Here is a 19,343-nt window from a genome sequence, read left to right on the forward strand (position 1 = left end):
AGTCCGGAAGGGGGTCCGCGGGGGTCCTCCCCCCCGGAAAATTTTAGAAATTTGTAATCTAATTAGACGCATTTTGAAGCTTCCACGACGCAGATTTTCCACCAATGTCTGCAGAACATTTATTACGTTTCCACTTTGAATTTTCAGCAAAAAATGCATGCACTCAAAAAGATCCTAAAATTTTTTGAAACTTTAACTCTATTCGGACGCATTCGGAGGCTTCCGTGACGCAGATTTTCCATTAATGTCTGCAGAAAAATTACGTTTCCGTTTTGAACTTTCAGCAAAAAAGACTTTTAAATTATATTATGCATTCAAAAAGATCCTGAAAATTTTTGAAATTTTAACTCTATTTGGACGCATTTCGAGGCTTCTGTTATACAGCTTTTTCATAAATTTATGGAGAAAATTACGCTTTTTTTACTTTGACACAAAAACCTTTCAAATTGTTACATACATTCAACAAAGCTGGAAATGTTTTGAAATTTAAACTCTATTTGGACGCATTTTAAGGCTTTTCTGGCGATGATTTCAGGAATGTACACGGTGCTTTATTTAAGACTCTACATTATTAAAAGAGATAAATATATTCGACGGTCTCAAACTTCTTCTTTTCTCGCACTTTCTCATCTTCTGTCTCCTCTTACATTCTCTCTTTTTCTCCTTTTTTTTGCATTCAGGGGGGAGGAGGCTTGAGCCCCCCAAGCCCCCCCCCCCTTTTATTTTTAATCGAAGGAAATTTGGCAACACCTGAAGGCTCACACGGCGTTTTTCTCAGCACGGCAGAAGAACTATCCTATTTTTTCCCATTGAGTTCCAAATTTTCATGAGCTGCGTTTCTCTCAACGCAGTGTGTATAATTATGATTGACGAATGACACATTCTACTGCCGCTTTTCTGGTATGAAGTTTAGACCTGGTATCATGTGTCTAGCATTTCTGTCTTTCGCGTTATCGAATGCAGCAGTGCTAACGACATGACTTCAATGGCCATGACATATGGCTCAATTGTTAAAAGCACCAAATAAACGTATTTACCAACCAACCAACCTTTCAGAGCTGACGTCAGATACATTAGCCTGGGCCTACCTTTTGCGTATGTAAACCTCCGACTTTTCCTTTTGCAGATTATTTTCAAACATCACGCGGGGTCATTCGAACACCTACGCTGCCGTGCTAAGGAAAAACGTCATACAAGCCTTCAGGCGTTGCCAGATTTCCATCAATAAAAAACGACTTTTCAGGGAAACTGTCGGATTTTTTTCTTCACGTTTTTCAGACAATTTTGTGCCCAATGGAGGTGTTGCATGTGTGAGGGATTTGCGATTTGACTGTTGATTATTCTGTAAATGTCCGCGAGAAACACGATGGTTTTCTCTGAAATCATCTCCCAAGCATGCGCGTAGCTAGGGGGGTCCTGAGGGGGCCTGTCCCTCCCCCCAGAAAAACGGGATCATCCATTTCTCACCCCCCTCGCTCTCTTCACCACGAGAGGTGGTCCCATGGCCCCCCCAGAGAAATTTCCTAGCTACGCCCCTGCTCCCAAGCTCAAAAAAAGCTCTCAAGTTGAGGCCAAAATGGAGGGGATATCCCACACTATCCTGAGAGTCCACCTTTACATCAAGACAAACTCTCCATGCAAAGATAGGGAGCAAATACATTAGCAGGGTTGCCGTGTTCTCAGTTTTGGAGTCCCCAAATAAAGTGGCAGCCCTATCAATGTATTTGCACCCTATCTTTGCATGGAGAGTTTGTCTCGATGTAGACGTGGACTCTCAGGGTAGAGTGGGATATCCCCTCGCTCCATTTTTGCCTCAACTTGAGAGCTTTTTTTGAGCTTGAGAGTTGATTTCAGAGAAAACCAGTGGCACCATCGAGTTTCTCGCGAACTTTTACAAGAGAATCAACAGTCAAATCGCAAATTCCTCACACATGCAACATCTCCATTTAATGTAAAATAGGTATCTGAAAATTTCAAGGAAAAATTCGCATAACTTTCCTCAAAAATACAAGTTTAATCCGGAGAAATTTTGCGACTCTTGAAGGTTTATACGGCGTTCTTCCTTGGCATGGCGGTATGAAGAAACACTGCTAGAACGCGTATCATGTTTGCGGTGTTTTAAAATCTCCACTCCCATTTTATTTGATAAAAGAAGAAAGCACTGACACTTTTGATTGGAAATTTCACAAAATATAATTCACAAGGAGGGGACTAATCAAAGATAGCTTTTCAAGAAATGACGCTCAGAATTTTTCCGTTTTGAAAACAATTCACAGCTGGAGGTCTGCGGCGTCACAAACTGTGATGTACGCTAATTTTGTAGTTTTACCGTCGACATTGCGTCGTGCCTCGTGGGCTTTTAAAATATTACCGTGGTTTGAAGTTTTTACACCCAGTCTCTGTCAAATGTGATGAATAAATCTTTTGACGAGTAGCAAATGGAGCCTAGTGCGCGTCAACTTTTCTGTGGGTGAAACAAGGGGGAGGGAATGCGAGCATTGTTCCCAGCATTCCTGATACCTTTTTGATTTTTCTGTATGTTGAAAGTAGAAACTCATTGTCACTCCCTGAACCAGCACATGAGCTCTGGCAAGGATTTGCGACTCAGGTACTTTTCCACTTGAAATATCTCCTGAAAAATACAATGGTTTGTCTGGTCTCCTCTGAATCGGGCTATCAAGCTCAAACAAAACTTTCAAAGTTGAGGCCGTAAATGAGGGATCGCTTACGTCACAGTCGGTAGGAGTCCGCACCTTTACATCCAGCCAAACTCACCATGTAGAGATAGGGAGCAAATACAAAAGCAATGTTGGCACTTTGGTTGGGGATTCAAGGGATGGAACAAAGGTGACTTTACTTTACTATGAGTAAAGTTTTTGACTGGACTCTCACCATAACGTTGGTGATTCCCTTCATTCCGGCCTCAACATTGAGAACTTTTTTGAGCTTGAGAGTTCGTTCCAGCGAAACGCAGTCGCATCGCATCGTGTTTCTCGTGAAATTTCACGTGAAAAAATGTGTTTCAATCGCAAATTCCTGTTGCACGGAATAGCTCTATTTTCATTTTGTAAAAATGATCGTCTACGGAGAATGGACCCTACGGCCCCCTACATTAGCTTACGTAGGCAATATTTTCACCAATGCACAGTGGATCGAGTCAATAGGAGAGGTCGGACAAATTTCAGAAACTTTAAACGCTTATAACTCTGTTCATACAAAACTTTGAGGTTTTAAAATTGGTGCCACTGATTTTCTCGTAAAATTTTCTTGTCGAGGCACCCATTAAAATTCAAAATTTGACAAATGAAATACTTAATGATGTTTGAGTAAAAAATTTAATGCTCGACCTCTCTGATTCGCTCGATCCACTGTGCGGTGGATTTGGGTTCGTTAAGTTCGTTAACTTCGTTAAGTTGGGTCAAAAAGTCGGAATATGAGAATTCGAAAGCTTCCTCCTCTATTCTGCTTTCTTGGGGAACTTGCTGCAGTTTCAATCCAATGCGTTGTAATTACAAAGTAAAATAATTATCAACGGAGCAATTTATGGCAAACTCAGTGAAAAAATCGGATGATGAGATTTCGAAGAATTGTCCTCAAAAGTATCCCCCCCCCCCTCTCTCTCTTTCGAGGAACTTTCCGTGGTCGTAGGTAACTGTGGATGTGATACACCAAACTACAACAGTAAGAACAACAAAATCACTCGAGTGCAGCAAAGTATCCAGGTCTATCAGCTCAGCAACGATCTCAGCTCCTGTTGATATCAAAATATTATTGGAGTAGGATAGTTAGATTTATGTGGTTTATAAAAAAATTAAATCCATTAATAAAATTAATAGTTAACAAAACATAGTTATAATTATAAAGGCAACAGAAAAAGAATATGCATTTAAAAACAAGTATGATTATTTTTACTCCTGGGACCTGAAAACGTCTAGAAATGGTGAAATTTCAACTTTTTACTTTTTTTTTTCTTGGAGGATGACAATACTTTCTCTCTACCCTAGGGGAGCGAGAAAGTAAAAATTCAAACCTATTATGAAAAGAATAAAAATCCCGGCAGAAATTGTATTTATAGCTAGCCAGAATAGATTTAAAAACAGTAGATTAAGCATAGAGCATACAGCAGGTGAAAGGAACTATGGTCAACATGGAGGGTTTATCGGTGTTGGTGGACATTTTCAGTTAGCAATAAAAAACCGGAACTCCACAGTAAACATATCGTTCTGTCTAAAGTAGCCTGTTTGACTGAAGCATGATACTTAAGTGGGTGGTTCAAACGCGAAGTGTCATTTCTAACAATGTTACCGTCATAATGAAACAATTCGACGCTCCTTTGACCTAAGAGCATACCTCAAATTCCATGTGAGCCCTGTTTTTCTTATAACTCTTTTCCCTCCGAGGCTCATGCGAAAATAGAGATACGCCCTAACGTCAGAAGAGCTACGAGTTCACGGAGACGAGACAAAGGGAAAAATCAACAAGTATTAAGTGCCTGGTCCTCATCATGCGCTGATCACATTATCTAAATATTTCACATTTTTCAGGTTCTTTCTTTTTAAAGGTTCTGACAGGAAGACTTTTTTAAAGGTCTTACTTGAAATGGAATTTTCATATATCACGATGTTACGTTTAAACCGGAATAAAATAAGTAAAAAATAAAAAACAAATAAATGCAACTTATTGCTGTCAATTAAGTCCTAATCATCTTTCGATCGCATCGGGACCTCTCACGATCATAGATCGTTTCCGATACATCAAATAGGTGAGATTGTATCGATATAGATTGGTTCAACATGAAAACATAGTCTCAAAAGTCAATCGAGTAATCTGAGGAAACGGGGTTTTTCTGATAGATTTTTGATTCTTATGAGTACTAAATGGCATCGCAAGGTGAAATAGTTAGGAATTTTCTCATTTTCAGCTTCTCCGACTGAAATCCTGAAAATTTTGTTTGAGGTTATGTTCTGTTGTTTTGAACCAAACGATACATCGAACCACTATCGAAAACGATCTACTCCTCCTTGAGTCCAAACATAGGTGGCCTGATGGCGAAGAGAGCGGTAAGTGCATTTCTCTATGAGCCATTAGTACATGCTGTTTTATGTGTCTCGAGGTCAGCCCAGCATGCACTTACTGCTTTCTTCGCTATCACGGCAGATAGGTACGTAATCGAAATCAATTACCATATTATGAAAGTAACCTCACGGGTGGGGATCTCACTTGCATGTGCGACTTTTGAACGTTGTTAATCGCCACTTGAATCAACATGATAACTATGACAGTGGCGTGGCGTGAATTGCGATGTATCGATTGTTTTGCCATTTGAACCTATGGTAAAGAATCGATAAACAGGGTGTTCGCAGCGAACACCTTGATAATCGATTCTTTACCATAGGTTTAAATGGTATAACAATCGATACATTGCAATTCACGCCACGCCACTTAACTATGAGCCAAAAAATAATACACTCAAAGTTCGTAAGCATTTCATTTCACGCAGTCACCAGTTGAAAGGAGTGTGAGTTTTTAACCATGGTTTCTTCGGTTTTTTCCTCTTTTGAACCTCGAACACCAATCGAAGTGGCCGGGTTGTTGGCCGAAATCCACAACGATCCCTCTGAGAAAAAAGTGGATCTACTATCAGGAGGTGAGGCCTTTTTACACAATAGAAACTACGATAGGGTGATATGTTTTTATTTTAACGGTTAAGTATAGGAGGGGAAAAAGATAATACCGATACTTTGCCTGTTTTCACTGAGATCAGTCTGACTGCATTAGAGCCTAATTTGCACTCATATTTTACTTTTTCAACGAAAAAATGAAGCAACTTCTACTTCAAAATTTTGTGCGTCATAATACAGGAGAAATTCACTGAGAATTGTAGTCTCAAAGAGCTTGAACGATCAATCAAATACTCATGTGCGGTAAAATTTTCTTGATTTTGAGAAAACCGATTTGAAGTTGAAAAATTACACATAACTCCAAGGCTTGACGAAAACTGGCGAAGTGAGACCAATAGTATTGAGGCGAGATACTTACAACAATTCAAGATTAACTTCACCCACTCGAAATTATCAGCATTTCTGTTTCGCTAAACAAGTCAAAAGAGTATTCATGCATGGACGTATCCATGTGATTATTGCTGTTACGTATCCGATAACAATGAGCGTTATTCCTTTAAAAGAATTTAAACGTTGCTAGACATTTTTAACTTCCTTTTAATAAGAGACTTTTCTTTAATCCTCCGCCAAAACAAATATGTTGGAATGGGCACTCTATAATGTTCTCCTGAAGTGTCAATGAAACTACTCTGTCACGTTCGTCGTTCTTTGTTTCATGTCAACACGCACTGAAGAAAAAGATTGGTAGAATGTATCATTCCTTCACGCTGTATTTCACACAGCGTGAAGGAATGGTAAATTCTGCCAATCTTCAACGATTCTGCCAGAGGTATGGTTACCTATACCAGTATATAGTAATGTTTACCTTTCTTCTGGCAGAATTGACGCTGTGTGAAATAATAAGAAATGGTAAATTCTACCGATTTTTTTTCAGTATGTGTAAGGAAGGGCCACGCCATAGCACATGCATGTTTCAGGAGGACAACAGTGTGATACACTCAGGCAATCAAACATTATTCGGAAAATTGACATTGTCACGATAAAAATCAGTAATAGTTCCCTCAATCGGCAAAATAGGCTACGCTAGAATTAATTTAGGCGTAAGAGAAACACGGAAAAAAATCTTTGGTGCTTATAGCCAGATAGTAGGTGACATTTACCATCTTAGATTCCCAGATTCGACCCCTGAGAACAATTTTGCTACGAGTAAAATGATATGATAGTTAGAAACCTCAAACCGCTATCAGGTAGGCGTTGACAACAAAGATGGTAATTCGCACCAACACTGCTGGGCGGGCGCGCCGTCCTCCGTTAACGTCCCGCACAACGTTGCTGAGATAGACCTTCAAAGATGGTAAACTGACCCATCCAGATGTTTAGTGTATCAATCATAAAAGCAAGGAGAACCTAATATTTTGTGTTTTTAGCCATAAAGAGGAGTATTTTCTTGTAAAACGTACAGCTAAAAAAATTGAATGAAAAGGTGTGCAATGTCGGGGTTCGCAGCAAGGGGTTGGTGGAAAAGGGTTAATCGCGTGAATAAATTTCGAAATCGAGTAAAATGAGACTACAGCACTTATTGTGAGGTGCTGTAGTCGTATCCGACCTATCAAATTTGTTTGCCTTCCGCGGGGATTGATCCTGGGACCTATCTAATCCTAGCCGAAGACCCTAACGATTGAGATATACAGTATGATGAAAATTGTGACCGAAAAACCTGTACATAGCTTCGATTTGAACGGAAAACCAGGATATTCAATCTACATACTTAGATTGGTTCATTCATTTTTCTAATTTATGTATTTCATTTTATTTTTTAACGTTATTTCAGTTTTTCACTTTATTTTATTTCGTCACTTCATTTTAAATTTTTTACCTTATTTTTTTTCTTTACGTAATATAATTTTTCTTTGATTATTTCTATTTTATTCATTTAATTTATCTTAATTTTTTTCCTTTGTTTCTTACTTAATTTTAATGTTTTACTTTATTGTTTTTTCTTTACTTAATATTATTTTTCTTTGATTATTTATTCTTTATTTCTTCCCTATATTTTACCGTTACTTACTTTATTTTATTTCTTGCAATTTTTTATTTTTTTACTTTAATTCAGTCACTTCATTTTAATTTTTATACTTCATTAAATATCTCTTCGTTGTTATTTATAACTGCATTTTATTTATCTATTTTTTCTTTTTTTCTTTTCATGTCGAGAATCAATTCAGAATTTTCAAACTAGGATTATTTTTATGATTGGCTAAAGAGTTTCTAGAATTGGAAAAATAAGCCCAGGCTACTTACTTGAACAAGTGAGATTGTGTAGAATAGAAAATAAAAAAATTACCCCTCTAAAGTACTGAAGCCTTGACATTGTGTTAAATATAGTGCATGCCTAGCCTACTCCTACTGGTAAACCTGGGATGTTTAGCTTAACGACAGCATACAACTGACAAGAAACATTGTTTAAACATTAGTAACAATTGATAAATTTCTGCCATTTCCTTGGAATTTTGAATGTAGAAAAAAATTGATTTTGAAAACTACTATTAGTACCAGGGGCCTTTGCCCGCTACGCTGCCGACAACCAATGCGGAAGAAAACAACATACGTAAAAAGTCGTAGAACAACCGTGTTCAAGTTATCTCGGAGATTAATGGATTCAAATACCGTCAATGTTTTATTTTTGATCAATGTTTTTAAAAGAATACACACTGTTATTTTAATGAGTTTCCGCAAATTTTCCTGAGTAAGAAAATTTGACTTAAAACGCATAATATCCAAAATCTAAGCTCAGATTCGGCTTCCTCGTGAAAAATCGATGCAATTTCATGTATCATATGTCACCATATCATGAAGGAAAGAGATTAACGTTGGCGTGTACAGGGTGTTCGAAAAGTCCCCTCCCCCCCCTCTAACTTTTGACCTAATTGAGGTAGAGATTTTAAACTTGGAGAATGTTCCTAGATCAAAGGGAGCTACTTTTTGACCCCCTCAAAATTTTGGGGGGCCCCCCTTTGGGGGGGGGGGGTTACGGACCCTAACTTTTAATTTTCAAATAGGAAGACCCCCTTTGTGATACCTCGTTCGAAAGAGCATAAAAAAAGAAAATTTTTCGCGCAAACCCGAAGTCATTATCTCAAACCGTTTCAAAATGGCGGCCGGTCAAAGTTCCAAATGGCCGAAAATTGGCACCTGTGCTATTTGCACGTGGATTTGCTTGAAACTCGGTATCTGGGGGTATTTTGGCACGAGAAAAACGAATTTGACGTTAGATTTTCAAAAAAACCCTAATTTTTCAAAATGGCCGCCGGTTTAGGCTCAAAGTGGCCGAGAATTTGACAAACTCGATTTTTTTGCCAATGGATTCACCTGAAATTCGGTATCTAGGGGTATTTTGACCCGAGAATAACGAATTCGACGTTAGATTTTTAAACAAACCCTAATTTTTCAAAATGGCCGCTGATTAAAGTTCAAAATGGTCAACAATTGGCAACCTCGACTTTTTGCCGATAGATTCGCCTGAAACTCGGTGTTAGAGGGTATCTGGGTGGGAGACAAACGAATTTGACGTTATTTCACCGAGTTTCAGGCGAATCTATCGGCAAAAAGTCGAGGTTGCCAATTGTTGACCATTTTGAACTTTAATCAGCGGCCATTTTGAAAAATTAGGGTTTGTTTAAAAATCTAACGTCGAATTCGTTATTCTCGGGTCAAAATACCCCTAGATACCGAATTTCAGGTGAATCCATTGGCAAAAAAATCGAGTTTGTCAAATTCTCGGCCACTTTGAGCCTAAACCGGCGGCCATTTTGAAAAATTAGGGTTTTTTTGAAAATCTAACGTCAAATTCGTTTTTTTCGTGCCAAAATACCCCCAGATACCGAGTTTCAAGCAAATCCACGTGCAAATAGCACAGGTGCCAATTTTCGGCCATTTGGAACTTTGACCGGCCGCCATTTTGAAACGGTTTGAGATAATGACTTCGGGTTTGCGCGAAAAATTTTCTTTTTTTATGCTCTTTCGAACGAGGTATCACAAAGGGGGTCTTCCTATTTGAAAATTAAAAGTTAGGGTCCGTAACCTCCCCAAAGGGGGGCCCCCCCAAAATTTTGAGGGGGTCAAAAAGTAGCTTCCTTTGATCTAGGAACATTCTCCAAGTTTCAAATCTCTACCTCAATTAGGTCAAAAGTTAGAGGGGGGGAGGGGACTTTTCGAACACCCTGTAGATTCTAACATATCAGTCCGACGTGGCAACATGGGTGATTCGGAGTGGGTCAGCTCATGAGTAAGAAGAAGTTTGTTTTCTCGGAAACGGACGAACCAAATGCTTGGCGCCTGGCGCCTGGCGGCGTAGCTCAAACGTTTAAATTCTGTGCCTACTTCCGCATACTGGCCGGCTTTGATAGAATCTTTAGGCCTACGATTACCCTCTTTTCTTTATGCTATGGTAACATATCGACGGTGAAACTACCAAACCACGTATCTCGTTTGCGGTGTTTAAAAATCTACGCTCACATTTTATTTTTTTGAAGTAGACCAAATCAATATCATTCCTTGAAATTTTCACGGAATTTTCTCCGCACATAGAGGAAAAATCACAGAAATTTTCAAGACTGGATGTTAAGTAGTTTCTCATTTAAAAAATAAAGTGTGACAGGAAGTCTGCGACGTCGCAAACCGAGATACGTGGTTTGGTAGTTTCACCGTCGATATGATACATGAAATAGCATCGATTTTTCACGAGGAAGCCGAATCTGAGCTTAGATTTTGGGTATGATGCGTTTCAAGTTGAATTTTCTGAATTTGAAAATTTAAGACGGCGGACGTAGCCTAAATTGATACATCAGCTCCCATTCCATCGATTACGTTCGAATTTTTAGTCTAATTTCGAAAATTCGAAAAACCAAGGTGGCGGGCGTGGCCTAAAACGCTATCTCGGTTCCTGCTCGTCGGATTTTCGTAAAATTTGGTGCTAAGGGCGTTGCTGTCCAGAAAAATAAACATTTTATCGAAGGACATTCGGCAACTCTCGATTGTTCATACGTTTTCTTAGCACGGCAGAATAGTATCAAGTCCAGTTGATATTTTGTTCTCACGCTGTGTGAAGAGTGAAAAATTGGTTTTCTGGGTGAGGGATACCATTTTCTCTGATTACAGCTTATCGGACGGAGGAGAAAAAACCATGGGTTTTGCCTGTGGTCAGGAAAACTGAAATTATGCTAGCTAATGACGGTAATACTTACCATGAATACGGACATTTTCTGGGCTCCACAGAATTCAACTCTGCTGCCACTTCCTTTCTACTGGGTAAAGAATCCATTGCTATTAAGGAAGAGAGGGTAAGAGAATTGTTTTCAAACGTACGCTTCCTCCAATGAGTTACTATTACACAGAGAAAAAAAAACTTCGTGCATGGGACCTGAAGTTGAGGTTATGTGGATCTCTGAAGTTTTCGGATCACGTATCTAAAAACTTGAGGTCCAGCAGCCGAAGTTCGGGTCAGACATCTGAAGTACTTCGGTATATACATACCGAAGGGTTCAGGTGACACATCTGAAGTAGGTACTCGGTGCATACCGAAATACTTCAGATGTCTGACCCGAACTTGGGCAGCTGAACCTCAAGTTTTCGGATGCGTGATCCGAAAACTTCAGAGATCCATGACCTCAACTTCGGGTCCCATGCACGAAATTTTTTTCGCCGTCAAAGGTCGTTACGGCCTTCAAAGCCGTCTTCTTACGCCGTCAAAGGCCGTTTAGTTACGGAGTCAATTTTTACACCTCCAGAACATAAACATACGTATAAAAAAGATCAATATTTTGAACATGCCGATTTACTGACAAGTAGGTATTAGGACGTATAGGGCAATGCAAATTAGGTCAGAATCGATGAACCAATTACTTAATTCTTCAGTCGCGAGAGTCACCTTAAGGCGAATCTGAGTATCCAAAAATGACTTTCAAAACATCGTCACCTTCCGGCCAAAGTATCAGAAGCACCAAACGGCGTTTCAAAATTTCCGCCGCCATTTTATTTTATCACCGAAAAATTGTTCAACGAAGCTGTCCGAAAATTTCACTGAATTTTCTTGGTGCTGCTTTCAAAATATGGGGAAGTCACCAGTGAGCTGTCTCCAAAATATATTATTGTCTCTGAACACACCAGGGCAGAAATCGTTAGGTCGTTGTTGTCGTGTGGTGTTTCGAGGCTTTTCCGGCCGGATTTCGTAGGCCTGTAGGCCTATCATTCGGATTTTCTAAATTTGAATCGGAACATTTTTCTTTTTGTATCAGAGAGGCAGAATAGATTATTCAGGAAAAATGCAAAATCATATGAAGTGTGAGATAAGTTAGGCAATTTATACATAACACTTTTTTGTTGCACGGATAAGGATGTTAATTTTTAACACCTGAATATACACTCGTTACAGACATTGAGCGTTCAGACATTGGGTGCTACAGGAGCTCTCTCCATCGGTGCTAGGTTCCTAAGGCAGTGTTTGGGACGTACACACTTTTACTTATCTGATCCTTGTTGGGGTGAGTCTAGCGTTTCTCTGTCTATATCTTGAGGCTTACATTTTTCTAGATGCAGCCATCCGAGAATCTCCTGCGCCAAAAATTTGGTTAAAAACTTATTTGTTGTACTTCAAAAAAATGTATTCATCAATTAAATTTGTTTATTTCCGACTCTATTTTTTTTAATTAAAAAAAGATTTCTCTTCCTAGAGGATTTTTTTTAGAAATGAGGAAATTTCTCTCAAATAAGTAAAGTTTGTTTTTCAATTACCTAAACTACACCAATTACCCACCTACCTTGTGGTTGTCAGAAAATTTAACTTTCTTTGGAAGAAATGTATTTCAATTATAAAATAATATCTTTCGTTCAAAACTTGTTTGTCAATGACGAATAATTTTTTCTCCAAATGAGAAAACCACTGAGGTTAAAGACAATATGTGTTCGTTACTGAATTAAAAACCAATTTTAGCAATTTTTTTTCGCTGTTAACTTAACTTTTTCAATGTACCTCAAAATAGAACTAAAATGAACCCTAAATATTTCACAATGGTAATAGCCTCCATTCATTTATTCATTTTTTAAGGGTCCATTCTTTTTTAAATAATAGATTCTAAAAGGGATAACTTAATTCGATACATATCAATTGCTAAACACACATTTAAATGGTGGAGACCAAGTGCTGCTTACTGACAAGAATCGAAACTGATTTAAGAAAAAGAAGAGGAATAAAAACTCGCGCGGCTGTCAGACGGAAAATTTAGTTTATCCTCAAACATGACACTCCTGTCAGATGACAAAGTGAAATGTTAAAAAAAAGATTTTTTTTTTAGTTTTACACTTTTGGAAATTCTGCCACATGGTATTACGTTTTGAATCTGGCTTGCACATTTGCAGAGTTCCACGAAGCACTATTCATGCAAGCAGGTTTTGTGCAAAGCTCCCGTTACCGGTATTGGAATGCAGAGAAACGATGCATTGATATGGATGGACTTATGGAGGATTTGTCAAAGGCGGAGCCATATTCGGTTGTTCTACTACAAACATGTGCGCACAACCCGACTGGGTGTGATCCCACCCCCGAACAATGGGCCAAAATAGCTTCACTCATGAGGGTACAGTTTCAATTTTCGTTTTCAGAAACACTTTTCCAAATTATTGAAGTGAGTTAGCCAACTAGACACCCTACCGATAGAAACAACTCTTAATCCGGAAAAGCAGACAAAATTTATAGTTAATACACAATACACGAAAAATGAAAGGCAAGGAGTTGTTGGATGATTTGGAAAAATAATTAATTGTGGTAATGCCCAAATAAATTAGGTTACTAACTCAAATGTTGCAATACTACCCCAACCTGAGTTGCGGTAGTACCACAATTAATTTTAAATGTCAATATCATCCAACAAATTGGATCTGTGCCACAATTTTAAGGGATACCTAACCCTCAACACTTCTTTTCCGTGGAGAATCCTAAAATCCACTCTAGCCCAAGATTTCCAAAGCCCATGCCTCACATTTTCAAACCAATAAAGATGATTGATAAACCATGTACTCTTCAAAAGAGGGAAGTTTGAAAAATTATTGATTTTACCCACAATTAGTGCTGATTGTGTTGCTGGACCACTGCAGTTTGGCCGGGCTAAAAAATGTTTCTTCTACCCTATCAAAAATTGTTTTTCTTGGCGCAGCTCACTCATTCAGAGAATTTTCGTCTATTTTACCCTAAAAATTTCTGCTGTCAAAATTTTAAGTCACAAAAACATAGGATTGCGTCATTGAGGGTCTAAGCACTTTTTTCATTGACTTGATTGAAAATCTGTTTTCTGACCTCGTTATGCGCAGAAAAATAAACTGTTTCCATTCCTCGACATGGCTTATCAAGGTTTCGCATCGGGAGATATTGGAGAGGATGCAGAAGTTGTTCGCTATTTCGTTGACCAGGGTTTCGAGTTTATGTGCGCCCAATCTTTTTCCAAAAACTTTGGTCTATACGGTGAGTTGTGAGACTCTATTATACAGTTTCTTCACAATATAAGTAAGAAATATGCGTTTTTTCAAGCTTTCCATTCCAAAAATGTTACTACGGCACAGGTGAACATTCCGTAAGAGGAGTCGTTCTATCCAACTCTTACGCACTATGATGCTACGCAATATTCAAAATGGCCGACGCCAGCTACCCGCCAAAACACACGTGACGAGACGGAATTTTATCAATCAGAATGTTAATCTTCACATTTTCCTTGCGTTGATAAAGACCAAGATTCTTCCTCACGATTTTCGCACGGAATCGTCAGCCATTTTGAATATTATGTAGCATCCTAGTGAGTTGTGCAAAGGCTGGATGGAACGACTCCTCTTACGCAATGTTCACCTGTGTCATAGTATCGTTTTTGAAGCGAGAATATTAAAAAAACGCATATTTCTTCCGCAGATTGTGAAATTAAGAGTGTATTTCAGACCTATGCTCTCATCGTGCTTTTTGAGCCATTTTCTGCAAATAAAAACTCCTTTTTTTGCCGCAGCTGAAGTTTGCAACAGGTCCATAGCGTTGAGACAATATGTTTTAGTAGAATAATAATTAATCATCTTTTTCCACGGGACAAACGAATACAAAAAGTTTAGCGAATATATTTGTGAAGGTTGTGTAAAAGCGCAAATCGAATTTCGACTCTGCCGCATTAGTCGTTCTTATGGTTGAAGTGCAGGAGCCACAGTCCACATTTCAAAGAAGCAAAGTTATAATAAATTTTAACAATCGAGCATTTTTTGGAAAACTGACAATGTCCCGATAAAATCGGTAATAGTTCAGGTCGATTGCTATAATACGTAACGCTGGAATTAAGTTTAGATGCAAGAGAGACAAGGTAACCGTCCTCAGTTAGTATGGCATGCGACATGCACTTAGAGAATTCAATTATCATGCATTGATACAACTATTCGAACCTAACGGATGTCCGGGTTGCATACGTACGGAATTGAAGGCGTTGGGGAAGGCACGTGGAAAGAAAGGACCGAAGGACAACTTGTCACTCATACACAATGTTTGTACTACAGGTCAGCGAGCCGGAAGCCTCACTATCGTTTCAAATTGTGCCCATACAATTCCGCATATCATATCCGAGATGATTCTCATTGCTGGAGGAAATTATATGGTTCCACCTCTTCATGGGAGTAGAATTGTTGCAACAGTCTTGAACGATCCAGCCCTCTTTCAAGAATGGTAATGATTTTTATGCATCTTTTTTACTGCTTTATAAATCAATAGTGCAAACCGGAAGGGAATCACAGGGGAAAAAATAAAAACCATGAATAAATCAGAAATTGAGTGTAAGAAAGACAGATGGTACTCAGAGAGAAGAGGTTTGCGGGCACCTTAGTCAAACACTGTACCGATAGGGCTGCAAAATTTGATTTTCTTGGTACCATGATACCATGATTTTATGTAGACATTCAAATGGATTTAAAGTTGTATTTATGACGTGCAAGTGAATCATAAATATAACTTTAAATTATTAAGTTCCTGTGCGAACCCGACCGTAACGATTCAAACGGATGAGGAAAGTACTTGAAATTTTTTTTAATTTTGCCTACTTTTCACTGACAGGGAAAGATGCGTTAAAACTATGTTCGACCGAATAATAGCGATGAGAACAGGCCTTAAGAAGAGATTAGAGACCTTGAAAACACCAGGTTCTTGGGACCATATTACATCTCAGCGAGGCATGTTCTGTTTCATTGGCCTAGCACGTAAGTACCCATCACAATTTTACGGATAACTCTGATTCAATTCAGGCCTAGATGGTTGTGGAATTCAAGATTGTGGAAAACATCACCTTCGTCAGTTATGAAATTATCTTTGCAGAGGGGCAATCGCCTGAGAAACATGTTGGTATTACCATAAAACTTCTTTGTTTCCATTTTTTGTTTTGATTTGTTGGATCAGTTATTTCCGTTGCACGAATTGTGCTGCACGTGAAATTTTGGTCGAGGAACAAGTATCATAACCTTGTCTAGTGGTCTATTAGGCGAATTTTCACGAGTGGATTTGGTCAAAGGCGGACTGACTCCTCGAGACAGCCTGGAAAATCGCCAACAGACCGGTCCATCGCGGTGCCGCGGCGCCCCCCCCCCCCCCCTCCCCATTCCTCGATATGAGCCATGGGCGTGCCTAGATCATTTTTCAAAAATTGCCGAAGTTGGGTATTAGATTGCCAAAGTTCATTCTTTAAATGTGATACCAAGAACATCTCCCTGGAAATTTTGCCACATTTACGATTTAAAAGTGTCGACTTTCTTTCCCTGGAAGTTGTCTATGTTCGGCGTTTTCCGGACGATAGAACGTAACAGCATGCCAACTTGAAAAATTTCCACTCGTAAATAATATTTTCACCAGAAAACTTACAGGATTGGAAAATCTCAAAAATCCTATGATCCCATAGGACTTTAGAATGCACGGCGTGCACTGTCCGGAAATGTGGGCACCGGCACCGCACCGGGGTAGGTTCTAGTACACCAAGAAAATACGACTCTTCAACGACATAAGCGCGCACTGTGGTATACGTGTAATGTATGAAGTATCCTGCCGACTTGCAAGGCGCTACTATGCGCCGCGCCGCGCACCGTGCTGTACGCGCAATGCATGAAGTATCCTGCAGTCTTGTAAGGCGCTGTGCGTTCCGCGCCGTGCACTCAAGTCAGTGCACTCAAGTTTTTGTGCAGTTTATTATAATTATTGTCATATCAAATGATTATACTATTCATTTACAAATTTTCATAAATAATTTTAAATAGAAGCCTGCAAATGAAACGACTTTTACCGGTAGGCTCTCTCGTTGCTCAGCGATGTAATGGGCGTAATCATTTGGACTACATTTTGCTATTCGGAATTACAATTTCTGGCTCATCCGTAAAAATACTTGTGTGCATAAAGAAAACTTTCTCGATGCGTTAAGCTGATTTTTGACCAATCTTCGTGAGGCACCGACTCTTTTTCTCGCTGCAGGAATCGTTTAAAGCAAACCCTTTTCTTAAGGTCACAAACCGTATTAAAGCCGACCGAGGTATCCGAGTATGCCTCTATTTGCATCACACTACGCCCGCTGATCAACCGAAATTTGTATCCCTTTTTCTAGCTGCTCAAATCGAGTACTTGAGAAAAAAGCACCATGTCTATACACTGAAAAACGGGAGGATGAACGTCGCAGGACTGACAACCACAAACTTGGACCACGTCGCCAGGAGTATTCACGATGCGGTCTTGAATGTGAAAGGATAGAATGATCTCGATCAAGAATGAACGTCGATATGTCGAAGGCGATTAGTCAAATCAGGCATTTTATCAAATGCCTCGACCCGTAGTCAAATTTTGAAAGTTTACGGAATTCTGTAAATTTTAGGCGAGGAGTTCACGGGTTTTCAATATTGCAGGAAAAACAAATGAAGAATAAAAGATCCGCTAACTCTTCTCGTTCCTTCCTTTTCAAATGCCTCTCGTGTATTTAAATGCTAAAATTTTAAAAATTCTATGTTTTATGACGTGCTGACAATTTCAAGATACATTTGAGTTCAGGAGCTAAAAATCGTTTAAAATACTACTGTATGCTGCATATTTTTACAGAGAATTCTTTCTTAAAGGAGCAACGAATTATTTTTTTCTAAAATTAGGAAAATAATCAAAATTTCAATCTAAGTAAGAATATTTAACTATTTGCCTAGGGATTTGACAAAATGCCTGATTTGATTATTTGCCTTCGACAGATATAAATTTAAGCTCATTATTTAATACAGTGGCGAGGCGCGATCGATTATCGATATTTCCCCATTTGAAGCTATGACAAAGAATCGATTATTATCAAGGTGTTCGGTGCGAACATTCTGTTTATCGATACATTTCCATGGGTTTAAGTGGCAGATCAATCGATATATCGCAAAGCACGCCACGCCACTGATTTTATAGGTTATTCGTTGTTTAATTAAACAATGTCAATGTATGTAACATGAAAAATAAGGCTAGTTTTTCAAGTTGTTGAGACGTTAGACGTCACTGAAGTAGATTCAGTTGAAAAATTAAAATATTGATCGAGTCATACTTCTGATCGATTATTCTTAATTTTCCGAACATTTCTTTAATGTTTTAAGAATGTTTGTTCCAGTTGCATCAAATTTTATTCGCGAAGATAAAAAAAAAAAAAAAAAAAAAAAAAAAAAAAAAAAAAAACCCGGAAATGGACGTGGAAGTAAAAATAGTATGAAAGAAAGAGGGATCGTATGGAACTGCAGAATAATTAAACTCGTCAATGTTCTGTAAGCAAGAGGCAAAATAAATTATTCGTTATCTTTAAGTTTTCTGGGAGAACTGTTGCAGTTGAGCACTTTTCAATGGCATTTTCCCTAAAAACTCATTTCCCCAATTCTACTTTGCCTCTTTATCTTTGGAGATTATCCAAACTCGTCCATGTTTTTAGCTTTCTTTCTTTAATTATTCCCCAAGGGTATAAATGCAGTCAAATCTAGGACGGGAGAGGGGGATAAATTTTGCTGGAAGCAAGCAAAAATGTCCTGAGAAGGGACGATTCTTCAAAAAATGCCTTGAAAACGATCAAAATTTCCTCCAAAAAATATCCTCTCCTCCTCCCTGAAGTAAATACAGGTCAAAAGACGCATTTGACAGCATTGAGAAGGGGCTATAGCTTATAAACAAATTAGTGGTTCATATGGAACACCACTAATAGTAGTAAAGGCAACATATAATAATAGCACATATACCTTAGTGATGGTGATTATACCTTAGTAGGGTACGAGATACTTTCGTATGGTTCACAGACCGAGAATCATTTGTTTATTTAAGACTATTAGTGGTGTTCCAATAGAATCACTATTTGGCTTATAAAGCCATAAATTTTTGTGCGTGAATCCCATGTTTTTACAATAGAGGTGAATTTTTTTATTGTAACGTTCACAAATAAAATTTTGTTGTTTGAATATGTCCATTTTCATTTTTTCACCAGTGAGGGTTTGAAAAACACAATTCTGTAAGAGAACTTTTACGATCCAATTATAATTAATACACGATACACATATTCAATACAAGGTCTCTGAAAAAATACTTAATATTAAAATTTGCCATTCATGAATTTGATCAATGAAAACAGATTGTGCAAGATAAATACTGATGATTTATCATCTAGCATAAAAACTAAATTT

At 38.4% G+C, this 19,343-nt stretch overlaps 2 protein-coding genes across 4 annotated transcripts in view; one reads left to right on the forward strand and one right to left on the reverse strand.

Annotated features, from left to right (window-relative positions):
• LOC109044594 (uncharacterized) overlaps positions 1-6,511 on the reverse strand; it is an 18,678-nt gene extending 12,167 nt beyond the window's left edge. Inside the window, exon 1 of one of the 3 annotated variants that reach the window (XM_072303155.1) lies at positions 6,040-6,511. Coding sequence is in view for 1 of the 3 variants with exons in the window: in XM_019062411.2 (XP_018917956.2) it covers positions 5,184-5,186 (3 nt within the window). In the remaining 2 variants the exon portion in view is untranslated. The other 2 variants (XM_072303154.1, XM_019062411.2) reach the window with 2 other exon arrangements.
• Positions 5,445-19,121, forward strand: LOC109044592 (aspartate aminotransferase, cytoplasmic). Its single transcript, XM_019062407.2, has 8 exons — positions 5,445-5,647; positions 10,779-10,960; positions 12,052-12,160; positions 13,035-13,252; positions 13,983-14,133; positions 15,195-15,360; positions 15,745-15,887; positions 17,273-19,121. Exons 1-8 carry the CDS (start codon positions 5,533-5,535, stop codon positions 17,413-17,415), a joined length of 1,227 nt encoding a protein of 408 aa, XP_018917952.2. The 5' UTR covers positions 5,445-5,532; the 3' UTR covers positions 17,416-19,121.
• The last annotated feature ends 222 nt before the right edge of the window (positions 19,122-19,343 follow it).

Source organism: Bemisia tabaci, chromosome 8, assembly GCF_918797505.1.
Source record: "Bemisia tabaci chromosome 8, PGI_BMITA_v3".
NCBI classification, from domain to species: domain Eukaryota; kingdom Metazoa; phylum Arthropoda; class Insecta; order Hemiptera; family Aleyrodidae; genus Bemisia; species Bemisia tabaci.